The following is a 19,109-nucleotide window of genomic DNA, read 5'->3' on the forward strand; positions in this document are numbered from 1 at the left end:
GTTTAAATATCAGTTCAATTACCTCGAATCGTGACCTTTTTTATTTTGGATTCTAGATTCAGTGAATTCATATAAATGGCAAAGTCGTCGTCTTTAGCCATTTTTTCTTTAATCTCAGCTTCAGCCAATCGGGGATCAGCTCCGGATTCAATTAACAATCGGAAAGATCGTAAATCGGAATTTTTCAAAGCGGTAGACAAAAGCGTTTGACCATTTTTATTTTTTTGGTTGACATCTGCTCCTTGCTTTATAAAATATTCCACTGCATCTACCTGTTCCATTTCTAATGAACATACAAGTAAACTGCTTGCAAGTGTTGCGTCTACTTTGAGGCCATTTGCAATCATGCAATTGAGTATTTCAAAATTACGTTTTTCCATGCACAAGTTTAGAGGAAGATTACCATTTTTATCAGCCAAATTTATGTCGGCACCTTTTTTTATTAGATATTTTGTAATATCCGAATGACTTCGCTCAATAGCACGAATTAAGGGAGTTCCTGAAGACACTACATTAAGGGGAGCTCCCCTTTCTGCCAATAACTGTACCACATCTAAATAGCCTAAATCAATGGCATGAAATAAAGCTGTATGAATTGTCAATTCAGCCCCGTGATCCAACAGCTGATTTATTATCTTTTGGTTTTTTTTGTCCACTGCCCAATATAAAGGAGTTTTGCCATTTTTATCCGGTTTACAGGTATTTGCACCCGCAACTAGTAAACTCTCGCACATTTGAGGAAACTCGGCTTTGATACTGATGATCAAAGGAGTATCTCCATTTGGTCCTTCTACGTTGGGATTTACACCTTTCTCCAGCAAAAACTTGACAAAGGGAAGATTATTCCAGGACACTACGAACTCGAGTGGTGTACATTTATTGGACGACAGTGATGAACGTAACACAACTTTACTCATGTCATAACCTTCTCTCAACATTTGGGTAAGAACAGTGGTATCACTGTTCAATAGAGCATAGAATAATCGGTTCTAAAACATGAACATATTCAACAAACTGGAAATAAACAATACGGGTTGCAAAATGTAAGATAATAGTTACAAAAATGTAGCTATAATGACACAATTTTGTCAAAATTTAACAATCAGAATATAGTATACATATTATTTCATGAGCAAGTAAAAAAGAAGGTTTTTATCCACGAAAATAAAGTGAATCATTTGAGTGGATAAAAACCTTTTTCCACTAGGAAGGTACTACTATTAGAAGCGGTCACTCCTGAATCAAATCCAGAAGTAGAATTTCTCTCCTACTGGTTAATAATTTTTTCGCAGGTAAAATAGCAAGACCTAATTTTTTTTATCGGATAAATTTTTCAATTTCACGAAAACTTTTTGCTTGGACAACTTTACGAGTTGAATTTGGGCATTTTTATTCTGGTTAGGCCCGAGAGCTTTAGCTCGACGGTTTAAACTTTGAATAAAAATGTCCATATATCAACGAGTAAAATGGTGTAAAGCAAAAATGTTTAAGTGAAAATTGGGAAATCCCGCACCGACAAAGTGTTTGCAAGTTGCCGCACTGCCGTTCTGAGACTAAAGTTCATTTTTTCTTTAAAACAATTGTCAAAGTGTTGTCACCTTGGTATGAGGCACTAGTTATTTGATGGTTATTAAGGCCCCGTTGTAACTACCACCATGGTTCAACTCAAGTTCAATTTTGAACGACTTTCAGCGCTGTTTTGACGTTGTACGAAAGTGGTTTTATAATTTATAATTGTGAAGTTCGAGTCGGTTTAACGCCAGTTCAATAGATCGTGGGTATTAAAGTATTGCGAGAGAAAGTAAACGGTGATGGAAAACGTTCAGTATCTTGGCGAATTAACCGACGACGAAGATTTCTTCGAACTCTATCAGTTAGTGCAACATCCTAGAGTCCGTGAAAATCATTTTACGAAATGTAGAGATGTAGAGTTTAAAGAAAGATTTAGGTTATCTAAAGAAGTGGTGCAGTTTGTGACAGAAGAAGTATCCGAGATAATCTCGTCCCAAACTGAACGGTATAAAATATTTTTTGTTCGACACTGTCAGAATTTGAGAATTTTCTCCTATGTGAACGGATTTTGATAAATGTCACAACTTGTCAAAACGAAACGTCAAGCTAATTTTAAAGGTTTTAAGCGATTTGAAGCATTTAAGGGGCTCGTCGAACAAAAAAAACGTTGTATTTAACTCGTTCGTGTGTAAATTGGGCCTTTTTTGGCACTCTTGGGCCTTTAAAACGCTCGTTTCAGTCGCGTGCCAAAAAAGGCCCAATTTACACACAAACTCGTCAAATAAACTATCTACTATTATTCTTTGTTAAATTAAGTACGTATAACAAAAAAAAATTTTTTTTAAGTAGTTTTGCAGGAATCCATAATTTTCAGCCCACCAAAAGCACCTGCACCTGCTAACGCGTTCAGAGCACATTTAATGCAAATAAATTCAAATAAACAACTGTTAAAGCAATCTTAAATCATTTTGTTATGAACCCTAATTTTTGATCATAATTTAATTTTGTAGTTATAATTATTATACAGGGTTATTCACGTAAGATGACGAGCCTGATCAGGTAAAAATGCAACCCAAAAGACAATTCACAAAGCAATCTCGATCCCTATTACATTATCCGTCATTATCACAATGCGCATAAAACATAGACAGCTTTTAATGTCAGCCCGATGAATTTCAATTTCTGACAGAAAAATGCCTTTCTCAGCAAAATATGATTTGATTTAATAACAATAATAAGAAATTAAAATCACAAAAGTAATGGGTAAGTGGGATCATATCGGTTCTGTCATCGTTCGAAAATCTTTTCAAATACTAAATATGAACGAAAAATGCAATGACAGATTTATCTTTCAAATTATGTAATAGAATACCTACTTGGATTCCTGATTTAATTTTTAAATACCGAAACACAATGAATGCTTTGTAAAGTATCGCGCGTTCAAATGAAATCCTGGGCTGAGTAGGCGTTGGAAAAATTAAACCGTTTAGAACAGTGTAAAGTTTGAATTTCCCGCCGTTTGACACGAATGACATTTGTTTATGTTTAATCGCAACATACTTGAACATGTTTGTTTTCAGCAAAGGGTGCCCTTAGATATTTGCTTCAAGAATAGGAATCGTTAAGTTATTCTATTTTTAATGTAAAACATTGTACAGAAAGAAAAAAAGAAAGATTTTTTTGGCTCTAAATTTTAGGTTAGCTGTCAACATGCTCCAATTAATCTACGCTTTAAAAAAGCACAACAATTGACGGTTTCCAACGCCTTCCCAGCCCAGGATTTCATTTGAACACTCGATATATTTTGGGTTGTATTTTTACCTGGTCATCTTACGTGAATAACCCTGTATAGTAGGTATCAAAAACAACACTGGAAACGTCTAAAGTCCTTAAAATACACACAAAAAATAAAACGAACGGAATAAAACGCAATACCAGATTCTAGGTTAAAGAAGATAGGCCTGCCTCGATAAATTTGTAAACACAAAATTACCAAAAAGTTACTGTTTTCACCATTGCTAACTTTGTTTTAACCTGGATCAAATGAACTGCCTCCTAACATCGAATGTACTGTTATATTCAAAAAAATCGCGTACACCTATTAATTGCCTGTGTAATTTTGTTGTTCTGGCGTTTATTAACGTCATACTGTGACACTTAATTTATTCAAAAATGCCACTACCAAAAGTTTTTGAACAAGAAAAGTGGGAATTTAGAGCAGTTTATGTCACGTAGAATAAATGCGGTTATCAATGCATACGGTGCCACGACCAAATATTAATGTAATATTCAAATGGAATTATCTAAAAATTAAGACATAACCTGTCTTATAATAACGTTTGTCAAAATGACAGAAAAAGTCCGTTTTTAAACTATACAAAAACCTATAAAAATTGATTACTTGATTTAAATTAAGAAAATTAATTTGGCTTGTTCTAATTCATCCGATGAACACTTTCAAAGCCGAAGTGGTTATGAAGGTCCAGGTTTTGAGAAATATTCTCCTTTTCCAAGCGAGAATTGCTCAGAAAGTGGAGATGAGAAACATAGGTACGGTACTTGAAGAGGTGGATAGAGATGCTTTAGCAGAAAAAGAAGTCCAAATTCAAATTAAATCAGACACTAACGATACTGGGCCAGCAAATCTAAATTTTTATTTTTCTGCTATAAGCGGAATAAATGAAGGTATTAGAGCACACCTAATGGATGGAACACAGTTGGATTTTTATTTCAGATTAACATGTCACTTCTTAACCTGGTCCTAACCTAACTTTTGCCACTGATCTTCAGCATAAATATTGGGTGATTCAAAATTATTGTGGATAAGTATGTCAACTATGTACAAAAATTTATGTGGCAACTGTGTGGGTAGGGTAGAGTTGACATAGTCGCGCAATTTTGAAAATTGTCAAGTTAATGTGCAATGTTATAAAAAAAAAATCAATGCACGCATATGAAATGTCATACAAATGTCAACTCTACTCCACCCACACAGTTACCACATAAATTTCCGTTAGTACATAGTTTCCATACTTATCCACAATAATTTTGAATCACTCAATACTTCACAATGTTGTGAAAAATTCAAAAGTGTTAGCAGTTAAATGGTTACTAGTTTTAGGATTTTTCTTTGATTCTCAAACAGCAAAAGTCAAAGAATCGTTTAGGTAATAAGATTTTGATAAGAGTTTTAAAAAAGAGAATCTAAATTAGATGTACAGAGTGGCTACGAAAATTGGATTCACTTTTCCACATTTGCCCAAAAGATGGAAATTAAAAAATAGTATATTAAAAGACAAGTTTCATAAGACCAGTCTTGAAGCACGAATTAAAGATTAAAAAACGAGTGGCGTAGCCACGAGTTATTTTAAAGAATGAGTGCTTCAAGGTCTTATGAAACGAGTTTTTTATACTATTTTTTGTAATTTGCCCTTTTTAAGCCGTTTTCAAACAAAAATGTTTACTTTTCTCGATTTAGGGATTTTTGTGGCGGTTGGTAATGTCTTAATTTTAAAAGTGAAAATTTGATCAAGTCTTCAAAGTCGCCTTTTGTTTTATCCAAATTCTGTCACAAAACACGAATATGGAAGATAATCTTTCATGTACGCCCGCTGAAATACGTGAAATTGCCAAAAATACGGTCGCGAATTTGTTGCCTGATAAATCCTGATAAATAATTCTTTGCACATTTTGTAATTTAAACTGACATGCATGACGGATCAAGCTATGCCAACCTAAAAATTTTCGTAAAATGTTCCGTGAAATAATGGCTATAAGGACATCCCAGATGATGACGTCGCGTTCGTTAATATGTGTATTAGAGAATCAAAATGGAGGCAAATTACAAACAAAATTAAATGGAATTGCTGGAAAATAGTACATATATTATGTTATGAGGAGCAAAAATGAAGTTTTATGTGCTGCGGCTGGTAGATTGGCTGCCGAACGCAGTGATATACTATTTTTTCTTCAAACCTTCATATACCGGGTGATTCAGTTTGGTATTCGCGGCCCTATATCTTTTTTGTTTTAAGAAAAAAGTATAGCAAACCATATATATTTGTAAATCGCTTGTGAAACTACAATAGATGATGTTGTCAAATCTTCTCTACGATGACATATGTCAAAGTTAAGACAGTCAACTTTTTTTTTTTAAATAGTACACTATACATTTCTTAGCCTATTCTTGTAAAGTTTTTTTTTCTACATTTGAATGTATAAAAAAGTTAACAGTTACATCAGAAAAAAAATCGAGAAAAATAATAAAATATGATTTAATTTATTCGAAAGCGTTATTTTCTAAAAAGAACAAGTAAGCCAAACATTTGTAAATTCACATTATGTTGGTTCCCTGCATGTCACTATTTACAAGACAACCACGTAGCCAAAAAATAAAATGATTTGACCTTGTTTGTTTTCAAGCCTCGGGTGCGCCTCGGCGAGAAAACTGAGACTCGGACAAAATACCAAATCCATACTGAATTTACTATGCTAAATTCGCGTTATGTTGGTTCCCTGCATCTCACTATTTTAAGAATTACATAGCCAAAAAATAAAATTATTTGACAGTGAAATACCCGATCCATCCTGAATTTACTTTATTCGAATATTAGAATTTACACTTATTCGAATTTTACATAGTCACCTATTCAAATATTCGAATAATTCGAATACGATTCCCAAGACTCATCACGTCATTCATGCACTATCAAAATTCAACTAGGTACATATTTTCATCGTGTATGCATTCAAAGCGGTAAATGTAGGTTATAACATAGCTATTTATTTAAATGTAGGTACGTTAATAATTGACGCTATTAATGTCAAAATTCAATTGTCTCCATGGCTAACTAGCTCTTTTTATAAAATAACACTTTCGAATAAATTAAATCATATATTTTTTTTTTCTCGATTTTTTCCTATTGCAAGTGTCAACTTTTTTTACACATTCAAATGTAGAAAAAAAAAGCTTTACAAGAATAGACTAAGAAATGTATAATGTATCATTTAAAAAAAAAAGTTGACTGTCTTAACTTTAACATATGTCATCGTAGAGAAGATTTGACAACGTCATCTATTGTAGTTTCATAGGCGATTTACAAATATATATGGTTTATTATATTTTTTTCTTAAAATAAAAAAGATATAGGGGCGCGAATACCAATCTGAATCACCCGGTATAACAAATTATTTAAGACATGTTAAAAAACCAGGTCGTCAGCTCGTTAGATGCCATGACAATGAAGTGACACTTTAGCATTATCAATGCAGCAGGATAATATCATAATTTACGGACGTTTGAAGAAAAACTATTTTTTTTACGTAACTATGTCTTAAAAAATTTAGCTAAATGTTGATTGTAGCCGATTAGGATATGTTGCACGCTAATGAGTAATGACCCTCCACTCTTACAGCTGCTGTTCTACCAGTGGAGCCACCTTCTCCAGCAGGATAATACCATTTTATGATACAGTTGGTTGCAAAAAAAGCGGGAAATGAAAATTTCCCTAATGTAAATTTGGTTTTGTTCATTTGTTAATTAATTGTCTACTTGACAATACCTGTCAAATAATTTTTAAAAATGTCATTGAATTTTGACCATAATTCTAACCTATCTCTTGTAAAGAGGTTTCACACTATGAAAAATTGTAAATGTATCAATTTTATTCTGACAATTGCCGTTTTTTTTTAATTTTTTAACACTTTTCTTGACGTGGGCATAATTAGGCAGGGAAAGTTTTTTAATTTAAAACAGTCTAACCAAATTTTGAAATGACATTGACAATAAATTGTTAAAAATAATGACAGTTGCACGAAATATTGAATTGGATGTTGCCATTTAATTAAATATATTTTTTCGATCTTCAATTTTTTTGTAAAAACAGCGACATCTCTGGTAATGTTGCAGTTTAAGGTCCTAATAATGCGCGCTCCGTGCCCCACAATATTTACTTCTGTTGATGTACTTACACCGTTGCCAGATTTATTAAAGATTGAACAGACTTTTCTAGATCATGCACGTTTTGGTGCAATTTGTTGATTTGTTTGTTGTCTTGTTTGTAATAAGCCCAGTTTTAAAAAAAATCGCTTCATTAAAAAAAATCCACATGTTTTTGTTCAATTTTTCGTTTTAAGATGAGCTAAAAAGTGCACTTGATTCAGAAGAAACGTCTCTACGGGGTGACTGTTGTAGTTTTTGCAAAAACAAATTAAACTGTAAGACACAACATGAACAAAAATGTGAACGAAAGGGATAAAATTCTGTCATTACGCAACCCACCATAATTCTCTGCTACGAGCAATATAATGTTGAACCTTTAATAAATCTGGCAACGGTGTAAGTACATATGGAGAAGTAAGTATTGTACGGAACACGGAGTGCTCTCCGTGCGCAATAGGGCTGCGCAGTAGTAGGACCTTAAACTGCAACATTACCCCAAAAATTATAAAACCACCAACACCGTAATTTACCTGGAAAACACAATCGGCAACGTTGTTTTTATTGGGAACTTAATTCAACAGGTGGTGGTTTTAGAATTTTGGCAAAGACTACGAGTATAGTCGAATCACATAATTTTTTATAAGTGTTAAATACGGCATTAGTAATATAACGGGTGTTTTTTAAAAAATTTGTGTCGAAGTTGGCGTTGAAGAGTCGATTGTGAACGCACCACCGGATTACGCACTCCGATCAGCTGTTTAAATCTATCTCCACTTTTTGCGTGTTTTTAATATGCAGTTTGAAAAAAATCAGTCTTTTTTAAGACGCCAACGCCAACTTCGACGCCATCTTTAAAAAACACCATTTGCGAGTACATATATGCAGAAAAATATTATCCTACCCATTGATGATAAGCCATTGTTGCTCACTCACAAAACAATATATTATCTCAAACTTTGTTGGGTAAATTAGTAATATACCAAACTAGACAACACAATTATCTTCAGATCAAGGTGGTTAACCTCCTTCCTCGTTGCACAGACTACCCACTAGAATAGAAATAGACGAATAGACCAAAGACCACAGAACACCCCCTCTCTCCGCTTAGGGTTTTTGGCGGAAACGGATACGATTCCAGTGGTGCGATGGGGTTCTAGCACGTTCTAGAACCTTCGTGAAGATTTCAAAGCGCGCGGCGATTTAAATCGTAGCAGTACATACAAGATTTTTTGCACGACCTGTATATAATGAGCAACTTTACTCCCTGATTGTATGGAGTAAAGTGGCTCTTTTTTCCCCTTGGGCAAAAAACCATAGCCTATTCAACCTTTTATGGTTCATATTTATTTCGAATTCATTTTTCTTTTCACTCGAGGTGCAGTATGAAGCCCAAAGGCGAAGTCCGAGGGTCCTACAAAGCAACGACGGTAACAATCATGCAATCCCGAGGTGCAGATACTATTATTTGCACGATTCAAAAATTTTAATTGAAAAAAGCCGAGAGGTTAAAAATTATTTTTAACTGTCAACATGACACTTCAATTTAGCTTGACAGTGATAATTTACAAATTTTCGGCTTTTTTATATTAAAATCGATGAGTCATGCAAAAAATAGTATATGGACCTCGGTAGTGAATGATTTTTACCATCAGTGGTTTGTAGAACCCTCGGGCTACAAATTGCACCTCGGAAAAATCATCCACTTCACTCCCTCGGTGCATAATATACTATTTTTCACTCGAGATGCAGTTTGTAGCCCGAAGACGAAGCCCGAGGGTCCTACAAAGCAACGACGGTAACAATCATGCATTCCCGAGGTGCAATACTATTATTTGCAGGATTCAAAAATTTTAATTGAAATAAGCCGAAAGGTTAAAAAATATTTTTAACTGTCAACATGACTCTTCAATTTAGCTTGACAGTGATAATTTACAAATTTTCGGCTTTTTTCTACTAAAATCGGTGAGTCGTGCAAAAAATAGTATATGGACCCCGGGAGTGAATGATTTTTACCCTCAGTGCTTTGTAGAACCCTCGGGCTACAAATTGCACCTCGGGTAAAAATCATCCACTTCACTCCCTCGGTGCATAATATACTATTTTCTAATTTGCTGTTTTAACAAAGCTGTTAACGCATTCGTTTTGAATGCGTTAATAAGCTATTACGAGTAACACATCCGAAATCTAGGAACTTTTTTCAGTTGGTAACACACATTGCCGGCAGCAAATTGACTCTGGTATTATCAGCATTTCTAGATAATTGTAAGAAATATTTAAATACCAATAATTATAAAGTTTATTTCTATTAAGTATATAAAAATGAATCGCCGTTCGTTAGTCTCGCTAAAACTTAAAAACGGCTTGACCGATTTGAATATTTATTTTTTTCTTTTGTTCGCTTTAATACAGGGGTGGTTTAAAAAGAAAAAAAAAATTGGAAAAGTTGCCCGGAAAATTGGAAAATTGCAAAAGTTATAATTTTTGTATGCATTTTCGATCGTAACAAACTGACGATAGGAACGACATATTTGATTAATTTTTTTTTTTGTTCGATATGCCCCGGGCTAGAAATGACTGAATTGAATGTTTTCAATAGAAAAAAAAAATCTGGAAGATTTGGGGAAAAATCTGAAAAAACTAAATTACTTAAAATAATTCGGGGAAAACTGAAAGTACTTTTTTGTATGAACTCAAGACCATAACTTAGGATTCGAACGATGGCTATGCGTAATTCTTTTTTGGTTTTGTTTGTTAGGGTTTTGGATAAGTTTTCGGAAAAAAAATTCGGGACAATTACAAAGGAAAGTCGGAAAATTCGGACAAATTTCAAAAATTATAATTTTTATATGCACTGTCGATCATAACTGACAGCAGGACCTACATATTTGCTTTTCAATTCAATTGAAAAAAAAAACTGGAAGATTTGAAGAAAAATCTGGAAAAACGCAATCCAGTAAATTAAAATAAAATTACATTTGCTTTTACTTTTGTGTTGTTTCGCGATCTGTCCAACAAATGTAGTAGTTGTTTTATTTCTATTCCAATTTGCATATTTGCCTACATGCACAAAAGTCATTTGACAGCTGATTGTGAAATTGGGAATCAAACCAATCGGATTGTTTACTTGAACATCGATCTTGCAATCGAAATCGAAATGTAAATATTGGGTGATACAAAATAATTGTGGATAAATCTGGCAGCTATGTACGAAAATTTATGTGGCAACTGTGGGTAGGATAGAATTGACATTTCTTTGACAGTTTATAGTCGCGCAATTTTGAAATTTGTCAAATCAATGTGTAATGGAATTTAACAAATCAAATACACGCTTATGAAATGTCATACAAATGTCAACTCTATCCCATTCACACAGTTGCCACATACATTTTCGTACATAGTTGCAATACTTATTCACAATCATTTTGAATAAGTCAACCGAGGGGAAAAACATGAATATCTCCCGTGGTGCATACAATATTTTATTTTTTAGTCTCTCTACTTAAAAGTTAAAATTTTATTAAAAATATTTAGCAGGGAAGATTGCGTGAATATGTGGTTGCTATAGTTTCGTTCTCATGAGTTTGTTGCCGACAATGTGGAGGGCAAAAAAATTTGACAAATCCCAAGGGAGATATGAGTTGTTTTTCACAATCTGTATCTATGACGAAAAGAAACAATATCGTGTTACTAAAAAATAAAAACAGTATTATTAGGTACTGTTACGTTATAAATTACGCTCCCGAAACTGGGCAACCCTGTTACCGGTTACAAATCCGGAATGTTCAGGGGTCGTGGCTTCGACTCGGTTTACAATGCGAACCACGAGAAACGCCGACTGAAGCTGAAAATTTTGGTGAGAACAGCCCGGAGTACGGGAAATGATACACAATCTTCCAACTAATCGTTTATTCAGATGTCAAACAATGAAAATAATGATATAAATGAAAAAGAAAACAACGAAGCCTGACTAGCCTTATGGCGTGTACAAAATTGTACAAAATAACCTAACTCCTCGGAGGGTCCTCCGGGTCCCAGATATTCAACGAACGAGTACCGGCGAAACAGTAAAAAAAAATTCCCTTCTTTAGCGAAGGACGAAGGCCGACTGGTCCTACGTAACGTCGCTATTCGGCTACGCCGCCCGCATAAGCGGGGAGGTCCTCCAAGTCTTCCTTCGCTCCAAAAAAAAAAAAAAATTGAAGTTAAGATGTTTTTCTCCGGTACGGACCGGTGAAGAACCACGCGCAAAAAAATGTTCGGTGAGCGCGATACACAATTCCTGGCGAGGTCACTCACGGATTGATAATCGTTCGTGAATATAAAAACCCGACGGACTTGATAAGAAATTTTTTTCTTAAGTTAGTACGATTAATGAAATGACGCGCCTTATGACAAAACTGCAACTTTAACAGTGGAACAAATTATAAATCCTAAACGCGATATACAAATAAATGAATTTGATAGAACTTTTCACCCGTCGAAATAATGAGTGACAATGGAAATTTGACTATAGTTAAATACAAACGCTCAATTAGTTCGACGGAGTGACAAAATACAACCGAAAACTTTGAGAAGCTACGGCCTGTAAAAATTGGGGTGTCACCACTGCTCCGGACTTGCTGGTGGGTAGATCCGGCACCTTCCGGAACATTCTAGAAAAATCGCGAAGATTTACAATCGCGCGGCGATTTAAATCGTAACAGTACCTAAATAATGCAATTATTTAATACAATTGTTTGTAGGAGATGCTGTAAAAATAAATAAAGTATCTGAGGGACACTTTCAGAAAGGCGTTGGCAAAATGTCCAAAACCCAAATCTGGAGACGAGGGGGGGATTGTGATAACCCCCAAGTGGCCGTACTTTCAAAGCTTGCTCTTTTTAAAAGATCAGTTCACCTCCCGGAGATCTACATCTAATTTGCCAACCACTTCGTTAGGTATAGACAGTTTGGAAGATGTGCATGATTCACCTGAGAGCGAAGGTGCACCTATCCCAAGTTCGGCCGATATAGATGAGATTCAGGGACTGGAGTCCCAATCGCCAGTTTATTTTGATTGGGAGCCCACGCCGCAATCGCCAATTTCTAATGAACAACCTACTGTTTCACTTCCGGCAGAAAAAGGAAAAAGTCTAATGATTTGATAGGGCAAGCTCTTTTAAATGTAGAGACGGAGAAGTTGCGCCTCCTACAGAACAAGGAGAAAGCACCTATCGAGAAGCCTTTGGATAAAGATAGGTGTTTTTTCGAAAGCATTTTGCCCCATGTCCAAAAATTGAGTCCCCTTAGAAAATTACAGTTTAGATCCCAAGTTCAAGAACTTGTGATCTCATATGGTCATATGCCTACTTGCTTGCTGTGTTGTATCGTACGCTTCGATCGGTACGATTATAATGATGTTATTAAATAATGTAAACGGATTTAAACTTAACAAAAAATAGATTTACATATTACGAATTTGTGACAACTACAAGGCGTCTTGAACGTTTAGCTGCTCAAGTAGAAGTGACGCTTTACAATACAAGTTTTGTGCAGCCCCTAAAGAAGCTGCAAGGGTAGCGGTCATAAACCCCCATTAAAATATGAAAGAAAACGTGGGTGGTCGAAGACAACTCTTTATGATATAATATACTATTATATGCCACTTTTAGGGATTATTGTGCCGACAAAGGCATCGAGAAACATAAAATTATAACCAACAAAAATTCCGCCCCCAATGAATGGTTGTTATGAACGTTTTGTTGAAATTTAATATTTAAAATAAAAATTCTTAATTGAGCGAATCTATTCGAACCACTACAGTACCATGAAATAATTAACATGTCAATTGAGAAACAGTTGATATAATTTTATGGCTTTTACCACAAAAAACGCTTGCGTATAGACAGCTTTCTTTTTCACCCTATCATGATAGAGTTTACTTTTAACCTGCCAAAATTATGGTTTCGACTATTAAATCTTGATAAACTCTTCCAGAAATTTTCGGCTTACGTTGTCTGAAAGTCGGCCTCAACCAAATTGAACTGATGCAATGCCACACACAATCCGATCGGTCTGCTACTTTGACCTGCACAGTTATTCAGAATCGTTTTTTTTTAATTCTCATCCGGCCGCCTGAACAGTCCGCCAAGTCCCCGCAGTTTTCTACCACACCTACTCAGGAAATACGGAAGGCCAGGACTGCACAGTTTTTTCTCTGAGGATTTCCGGAGCGTGTACGGAGCGCATGTAACATCAGGCAGTTGATTCGATTATGATGATTGATCTCTGACGATTTAGGGTGGCATTTCTCTGACGGCCACCACAGGCTTGCACGTTGTAAATCGTCGGTCCCTGAATAGTCGTAATTGCATTACATTTGTACCTTATTTTGGGGATGATTTCATTCTGATGCAAAAGAACGCAAAATCTCATACTGCCAGAATAGTGGCAGTATGGAACTGGCCAACAAGAAGTCCAGACCTGAATCCAAGGGAACATTGTAGGATAATATGGGAAGATGTTTGCAAGAGCAAATGCCTCCTACAGCTAACCTTCACAAGGTAAGACAGCGAGAGATGGAAATATGGGAAGATATCGATTAGGGAGCAACAATAAGGGGCCTGATTGAGAGTATGTACCCGTTTTTAATTTTTTTTTGCAGTCCTCAAGTTTAATATTTTTATTAAAGTTTGGAAAATTGTTAAAAGTGTCAGTGATAAAATTGTTCAAGCAGTTAAGGATTCCTGGATTGTTAAAGGTACCCAAATCTGATGGTTCTGGAATTAAAATTGGTAGGTATGTATTTCGAAATTCTAAGGTAGTGCGTAACTTTGTGAAGAAGTTTATGATGTGTAAAAATAAGTTACACAAACGGGATATTTTAGTAGTACATAATTCACATTGTCAATTCTCAATAATTTTGTTATAATCTAAAAGCAAATCTTATACAGGCTGTTTGATAAAAAACGCCTCAACCTATAACTTTTTTATTTATTATCCGATTTCAATGAACAAAAAAACCGAAGATATGGTTTTTCATGCGCTACGAAGCAGCCATAAAATAATTTTTTTTTTGCGATATTTTCAGTAGCTTACTATAGTCAACTTTTTTTTTTAAATGGACACATGTAGTTTTTTAGGCTTAGTCTGATAAAGTTTTTTTTTCTGAATCTAACGATGTATTAAAAATTATCGTTTGGTTCATAGCTGACTGAAAAAAAAATAAAACAATTTTTAATTGTCGATAACCCCTTGGAAGCACCATTTTCTGTAAAAGATATTTTTAAATATTGAGGCAGTTTAAGGATGAACTGGAGTAACATTGAAAAATGGCGAAAATGGCTCAAAATTGGTACTAGAGTCCTTCTATCCATGCTAAAGTACTGTGCCAAATTAAAAAAAAATTGATCGAGGAATTTTAAAGTTATTACCTTTTAAAGTTTCGGGATATTTTACACGCATTCTTATGAGAAATCGATCAATGCTCGTATATAAATTGAAAAAAAAACATATTTCAAAATGGCCAATTTTTCTTAAATTTTTCACACATGAAGTATCGATATCGTAGAATGTTCTAATGAATTTACAAAAAAAGTTGGTTGAGGATTTTCCAATTAATCGCTAATTATATGTGGAAAAACACGGTTTTTGAGGTTATGTACCTGTTTTAATTTCAATAAAAAGTGAACAAAATGCATATAATTGACGTCGGTATGCAATATTACACTCATATCGCACGTTTTACCACAGTTACGTTAAGAACTTTAACAGAAATGCAATGAAAATTGAATTCAGTGTGCTTCTGTTTACTTTTACGTACAGCCTTAGTCAAAAGATTGTAAAATCACATGTAAGTAATTATCTAAATATCAAGAAAATAAAGACAAAATTTACTTGCAACTGATTACAATTCGTTTCCAAAAATTAAAAACTTTTTTTTCAAATATTGATATCTCGTTATAAACGTTTCATAGCATAATAAGAATTCCGCAACTTTTTGCTGAGATTGTTACTCCAGTTCATCCTTAAGATCTGAACCGGTTGATAGTTAGAAAGAGGTAAAATAAAGTCCCTAGATATATCTAGGGACTTTAAGGTAAAAGTGTTGACAACGCTGCATTTGACAGTGTTCGCATTAACTTGACCTACAGTGCATTCACTTTTGTTTTAGACCAGAGTAGGCTATGGAAATTTGGCGAGTTGTATGGTAAGACTGTGGCTCAATGACAATATACATCATGTATAATATGTGTATATACTCGTATGTGTATTTAGTGATAAATGTAAATATTGCACAAATTTAAAACTAATTTACCTTAAGGGGAAGAATACGCTAGCGGCGAGTGTCACATTCTAATTTTCAAATGTAGTGTTCCACACAACATCCGGTATCCCGTATAAAATTTGTCTACGTCGCGTCGGTTTGAAAAACATCTTGTGATGCACATGGGCGATTGAGTACACGTGCACCCTGCAACACGATGGAGATTAAAGTATGGGGCCAAAATAGGATCAGACCTTATAATTGATTGTATATCGATAGATTTTATGTATAGTTAGTACATAGTTATATTTAGCATGAAAGCATTTACTTCAAACTGCAATAATCCTGTATTTAAAATAATCGTCTAGATACGGCGCTGTAATTGGTCAGATTTTTTTATGAACGAAATAATCAAAAATAAATCTAATAAATAAGAACTATATTTTGGCCGATCGAACTTGTAAAAACTCCTTTCCACACCACCTCGGAGGTAGAGTACTAGGCGCGTTTTTTTTTTAATGTGGTATCCCCCGTAGGCCTAATCCACGAATTTTTTTTATGACAAATCACCTCGTTGTATCAACGCAGGCAACAGATGTTCAAAATAAAAACACTTTAATTTTGGTAGCATCGTTTGGGCGAAAAAGTCGGCGTCTGCTTCAATTTTTTCAAAAATCATTACCTTCGGTGTCCATATTACAAAATAACATAAAGATCGGTTTGTTATTAAAAGCTGTCCCTGAACTTGGAAGTAATATGCATGAGTCCGTTTCAACTTCAAACTGCCGTTTTCCAGTTTGGCAAATTTGATTTTTTTCGATATAATAGCTTCCTCAGGTGTTAACTCTCTTGCGGTATACGGGCATTTGATTTCAATAAGCCCAAAATCCCCAATCATTCCATCTGGACTAGCCGCTAAAAATGGATGTTGTTCGCTGATAAATAAACCACAATCTTTAATTTGGTCCGGTGCACACGAGTTCCCGTCAGCATAATATTTTATACCTGGGCTTGGACATAGGCCCTTTAATCCTGCACACGAATTCCCGTCAAGGCAAAAATGCACCACAAATTCTAGACTCGAATTCCCGTCAGAAAAAAATCTTGGTTATTGAAAGCACTGTTACGAATTACGAAAGTAAGATTCAATGATGAATCTTCTATGTTCTGAAGTAAAAACCATTTTTGCATTAAAATTTGGTTAATAGTGACAGTTGTTTGACGTTTATTAGCTGACTTAGCACAGATACGAAAAATCTGACACTGTCAAAGTCACAGCCGCCCCTTATCTAAGTATATAATTGTTGATCAAAGAGTATTTGTAACTTTTTAAAATTTAAAAAATTTTTTTTTGGTCCACGTACCTAATGGTAAACAACAATGGTACCTGGCAACGGCCAGAGGGGTAGGTAAGTAAGGGATTGAAGCGCTCTTTTACCCTTGACGGGAACTCGAGTTATGGATTAGATCAGTTGATAATTACCTGACGGGAATTCTTGCATTACTTTATGACAAGAAATAAGTCAGACGGGAATTCGAGTGCGCCCATTTGGTCACTGTTAATATCTGTAAAAATATGTTTGTATAAAAATATGATACTTGTTGGCACATTACCTATTGTAGATGTAAGAACTTGCTTTATGGCTCTGAACGAATTTATCTCGTTATCAATTCCATATTTTGTAAATTTATTTCCAGAAAAGTTTGGTACTAAAAGTTCTTTTACAAAATTGGAACGATTCGTTGAAGCTCGCATGTTACAGACACGCCCAAAATTAGAAGCTGTCAATCTAACACTTCTTTGTTCATACCATGCGGAAGAATCTCTTTGCGTTCTAGTTGACTCTTCGATGTTTTTTATTTGATCATGATTCTGCCGCAGTTGAAGTAGAAATTTGTCCTTCAATTTCTGCATATCCTCTGCGTCAATTTCTGCATCCACTTTTTGGGCATCAGGGCACCAAAATATAGCTACTTTGCCTACATTAGATTTTTATAATCGATGTTAGTACCTAATGTACAGATCATTGTTAATTATATTACTAAAGCCACTAGAAACAGATGTGTGTGAAAGCGCGACAGCGACAGAGAGATGCAGCTAGTATATGCATTGAATCGCTTCCTCCAAACCCAGAAACATTATGTCATTCGAAAAGGTTTTTTTCATTGATTTCTGAATACAATCAATTTTTTTTTGCATTATCCTTTTCTCAAAGCACACGTGGATGTGTAGATGAAATTTTTTTTTTTTTTAAACTCTTGCATAATAAAATAATACCAATGGAAAAAGCCCGTTTTAAATTAATTATAATTCGGAATATGACACTAAAATTTTTATTTCAAAGTTGTCTACACATAATACAATATCAAGACAACATATTTATGAAATTTCAAATGTGTAATGTTTATTTTATCGGCCTTAAAACATTACCAAACTTTGCATAAAACTAGTGTTTCAGCTGAGCGTATTCTTCCCCTTAACACTTAATAATAATGTCAAATTTGACACTGGCAGTTCGAACAATTTTGATTTTGTTATTTTGACATAGCCACGATACCAATATTTAAAAACATTAAAATAGCCTACTCTGGTCTAAAACAAAAATGAATGTATTATAACTTTTAATTTTCTGCAAGACCAAAATTCGGCAGTGTTGCCACGTGTGCATCCTATGTAAAATGCAGCGCTGGTGGATCTTCGATAAACACCGTTCACGTTATGTCAGTTACGTTTATGCTATTACGAAAATGAACCTTTCATGGTAAATTTCAAATTTGCCAAATTTCATTGTTACCAACGGATTCAGTCATTCTTGATCACACCGTACCAAATTGAATGAAAAATTTCCATGACCTCTCATTATGCCAAAACAACGTGAATGCATTTTATGTAAACAAATTATATCTACCAAGTGACTGTAAGTGTTTGTGATTTTTTTTGGTGTTATGTTGGCAACATATTGTAAGTTTTATGTTGGCATAGGTACCTATTTTTAAATTCAAATATGTGAAATCAAAAGTCACAAAACAAAGTTGTCATAATCACACTTTATTTTTTAAAATGGATTTTACTACTGACACGTTTATTGTAATGACTTATTTTCAAAGCGAATTGCAAAATGCCAATTAATTCACGTTAGTAAAACTTGTTTTCCCCATTTTTTTGCAAAATCTTTTTTGCAATATTCATTTTTCACAGCAACACCAAACATCAAAAACCCTAACCTCAAAAATGACACATTAACAGTGACGAGGCTTACCAATTGCTCAGATTCAGGGATGCCAACCTATTAAATTTGTTGCAATCATTTATAGTTACCTGATACGTTCAGAGCACTGGGTTCTTGTACTGGCAGTACAGTGTTTTCAGAAATTACAAGACATTCCAAATTTGGTGGTTACAGTATTTAA

The 19,109-nt window shown here is 34.5% G+C and overlaps 2 protein-coding genes across 3 annotated transcripts in view; both read right to left on the minus strand.

Moving 5' to 3' along the window:
- The window catches only part of LOC138129705 (inversin-B-like), a 98,359-nt gene that overhangs the window by 73,509 nt on the left and 5,741 nt on the right, over positions 1-19,109 (minus strand). The gene's annotated exons all lie outside the window — the stretch shown is intronic.
- On the minus strand, positions 15-8,752 carry LOC138129707 (putative ankyrin repeat protein RF_0381). The gene is made up of 2 exons (XM_069045990.1): positions 8,355-8,752; positions 15-989 (listed from the first exon to the last, which is right to left on the minus strand). The coding sequence occupies exons 1-2, from the start codon at positions 8,370-8,372 to the stop codon at positions 15-17; spliced, it is 993 nt and encodes a 330-aa protein (XP_068902091.1). The 5' UTR covers positions 8,373-8,752.

This window comes from Tenebrio molitor, chromosome 4 (assembly GCF_963966145.1).
Source record: "Tenebrio molitor chromosome 4, icTenMoli1.1, whole genome shotgun sequence".
In the NCBI taxonomy this organism is placed as follows: Eukaryota; Metazoa; Arthropoda; class Insecta; order Coleoptera; family Tenebrionidae; genus Tenebrio; species Tenebrio molitor.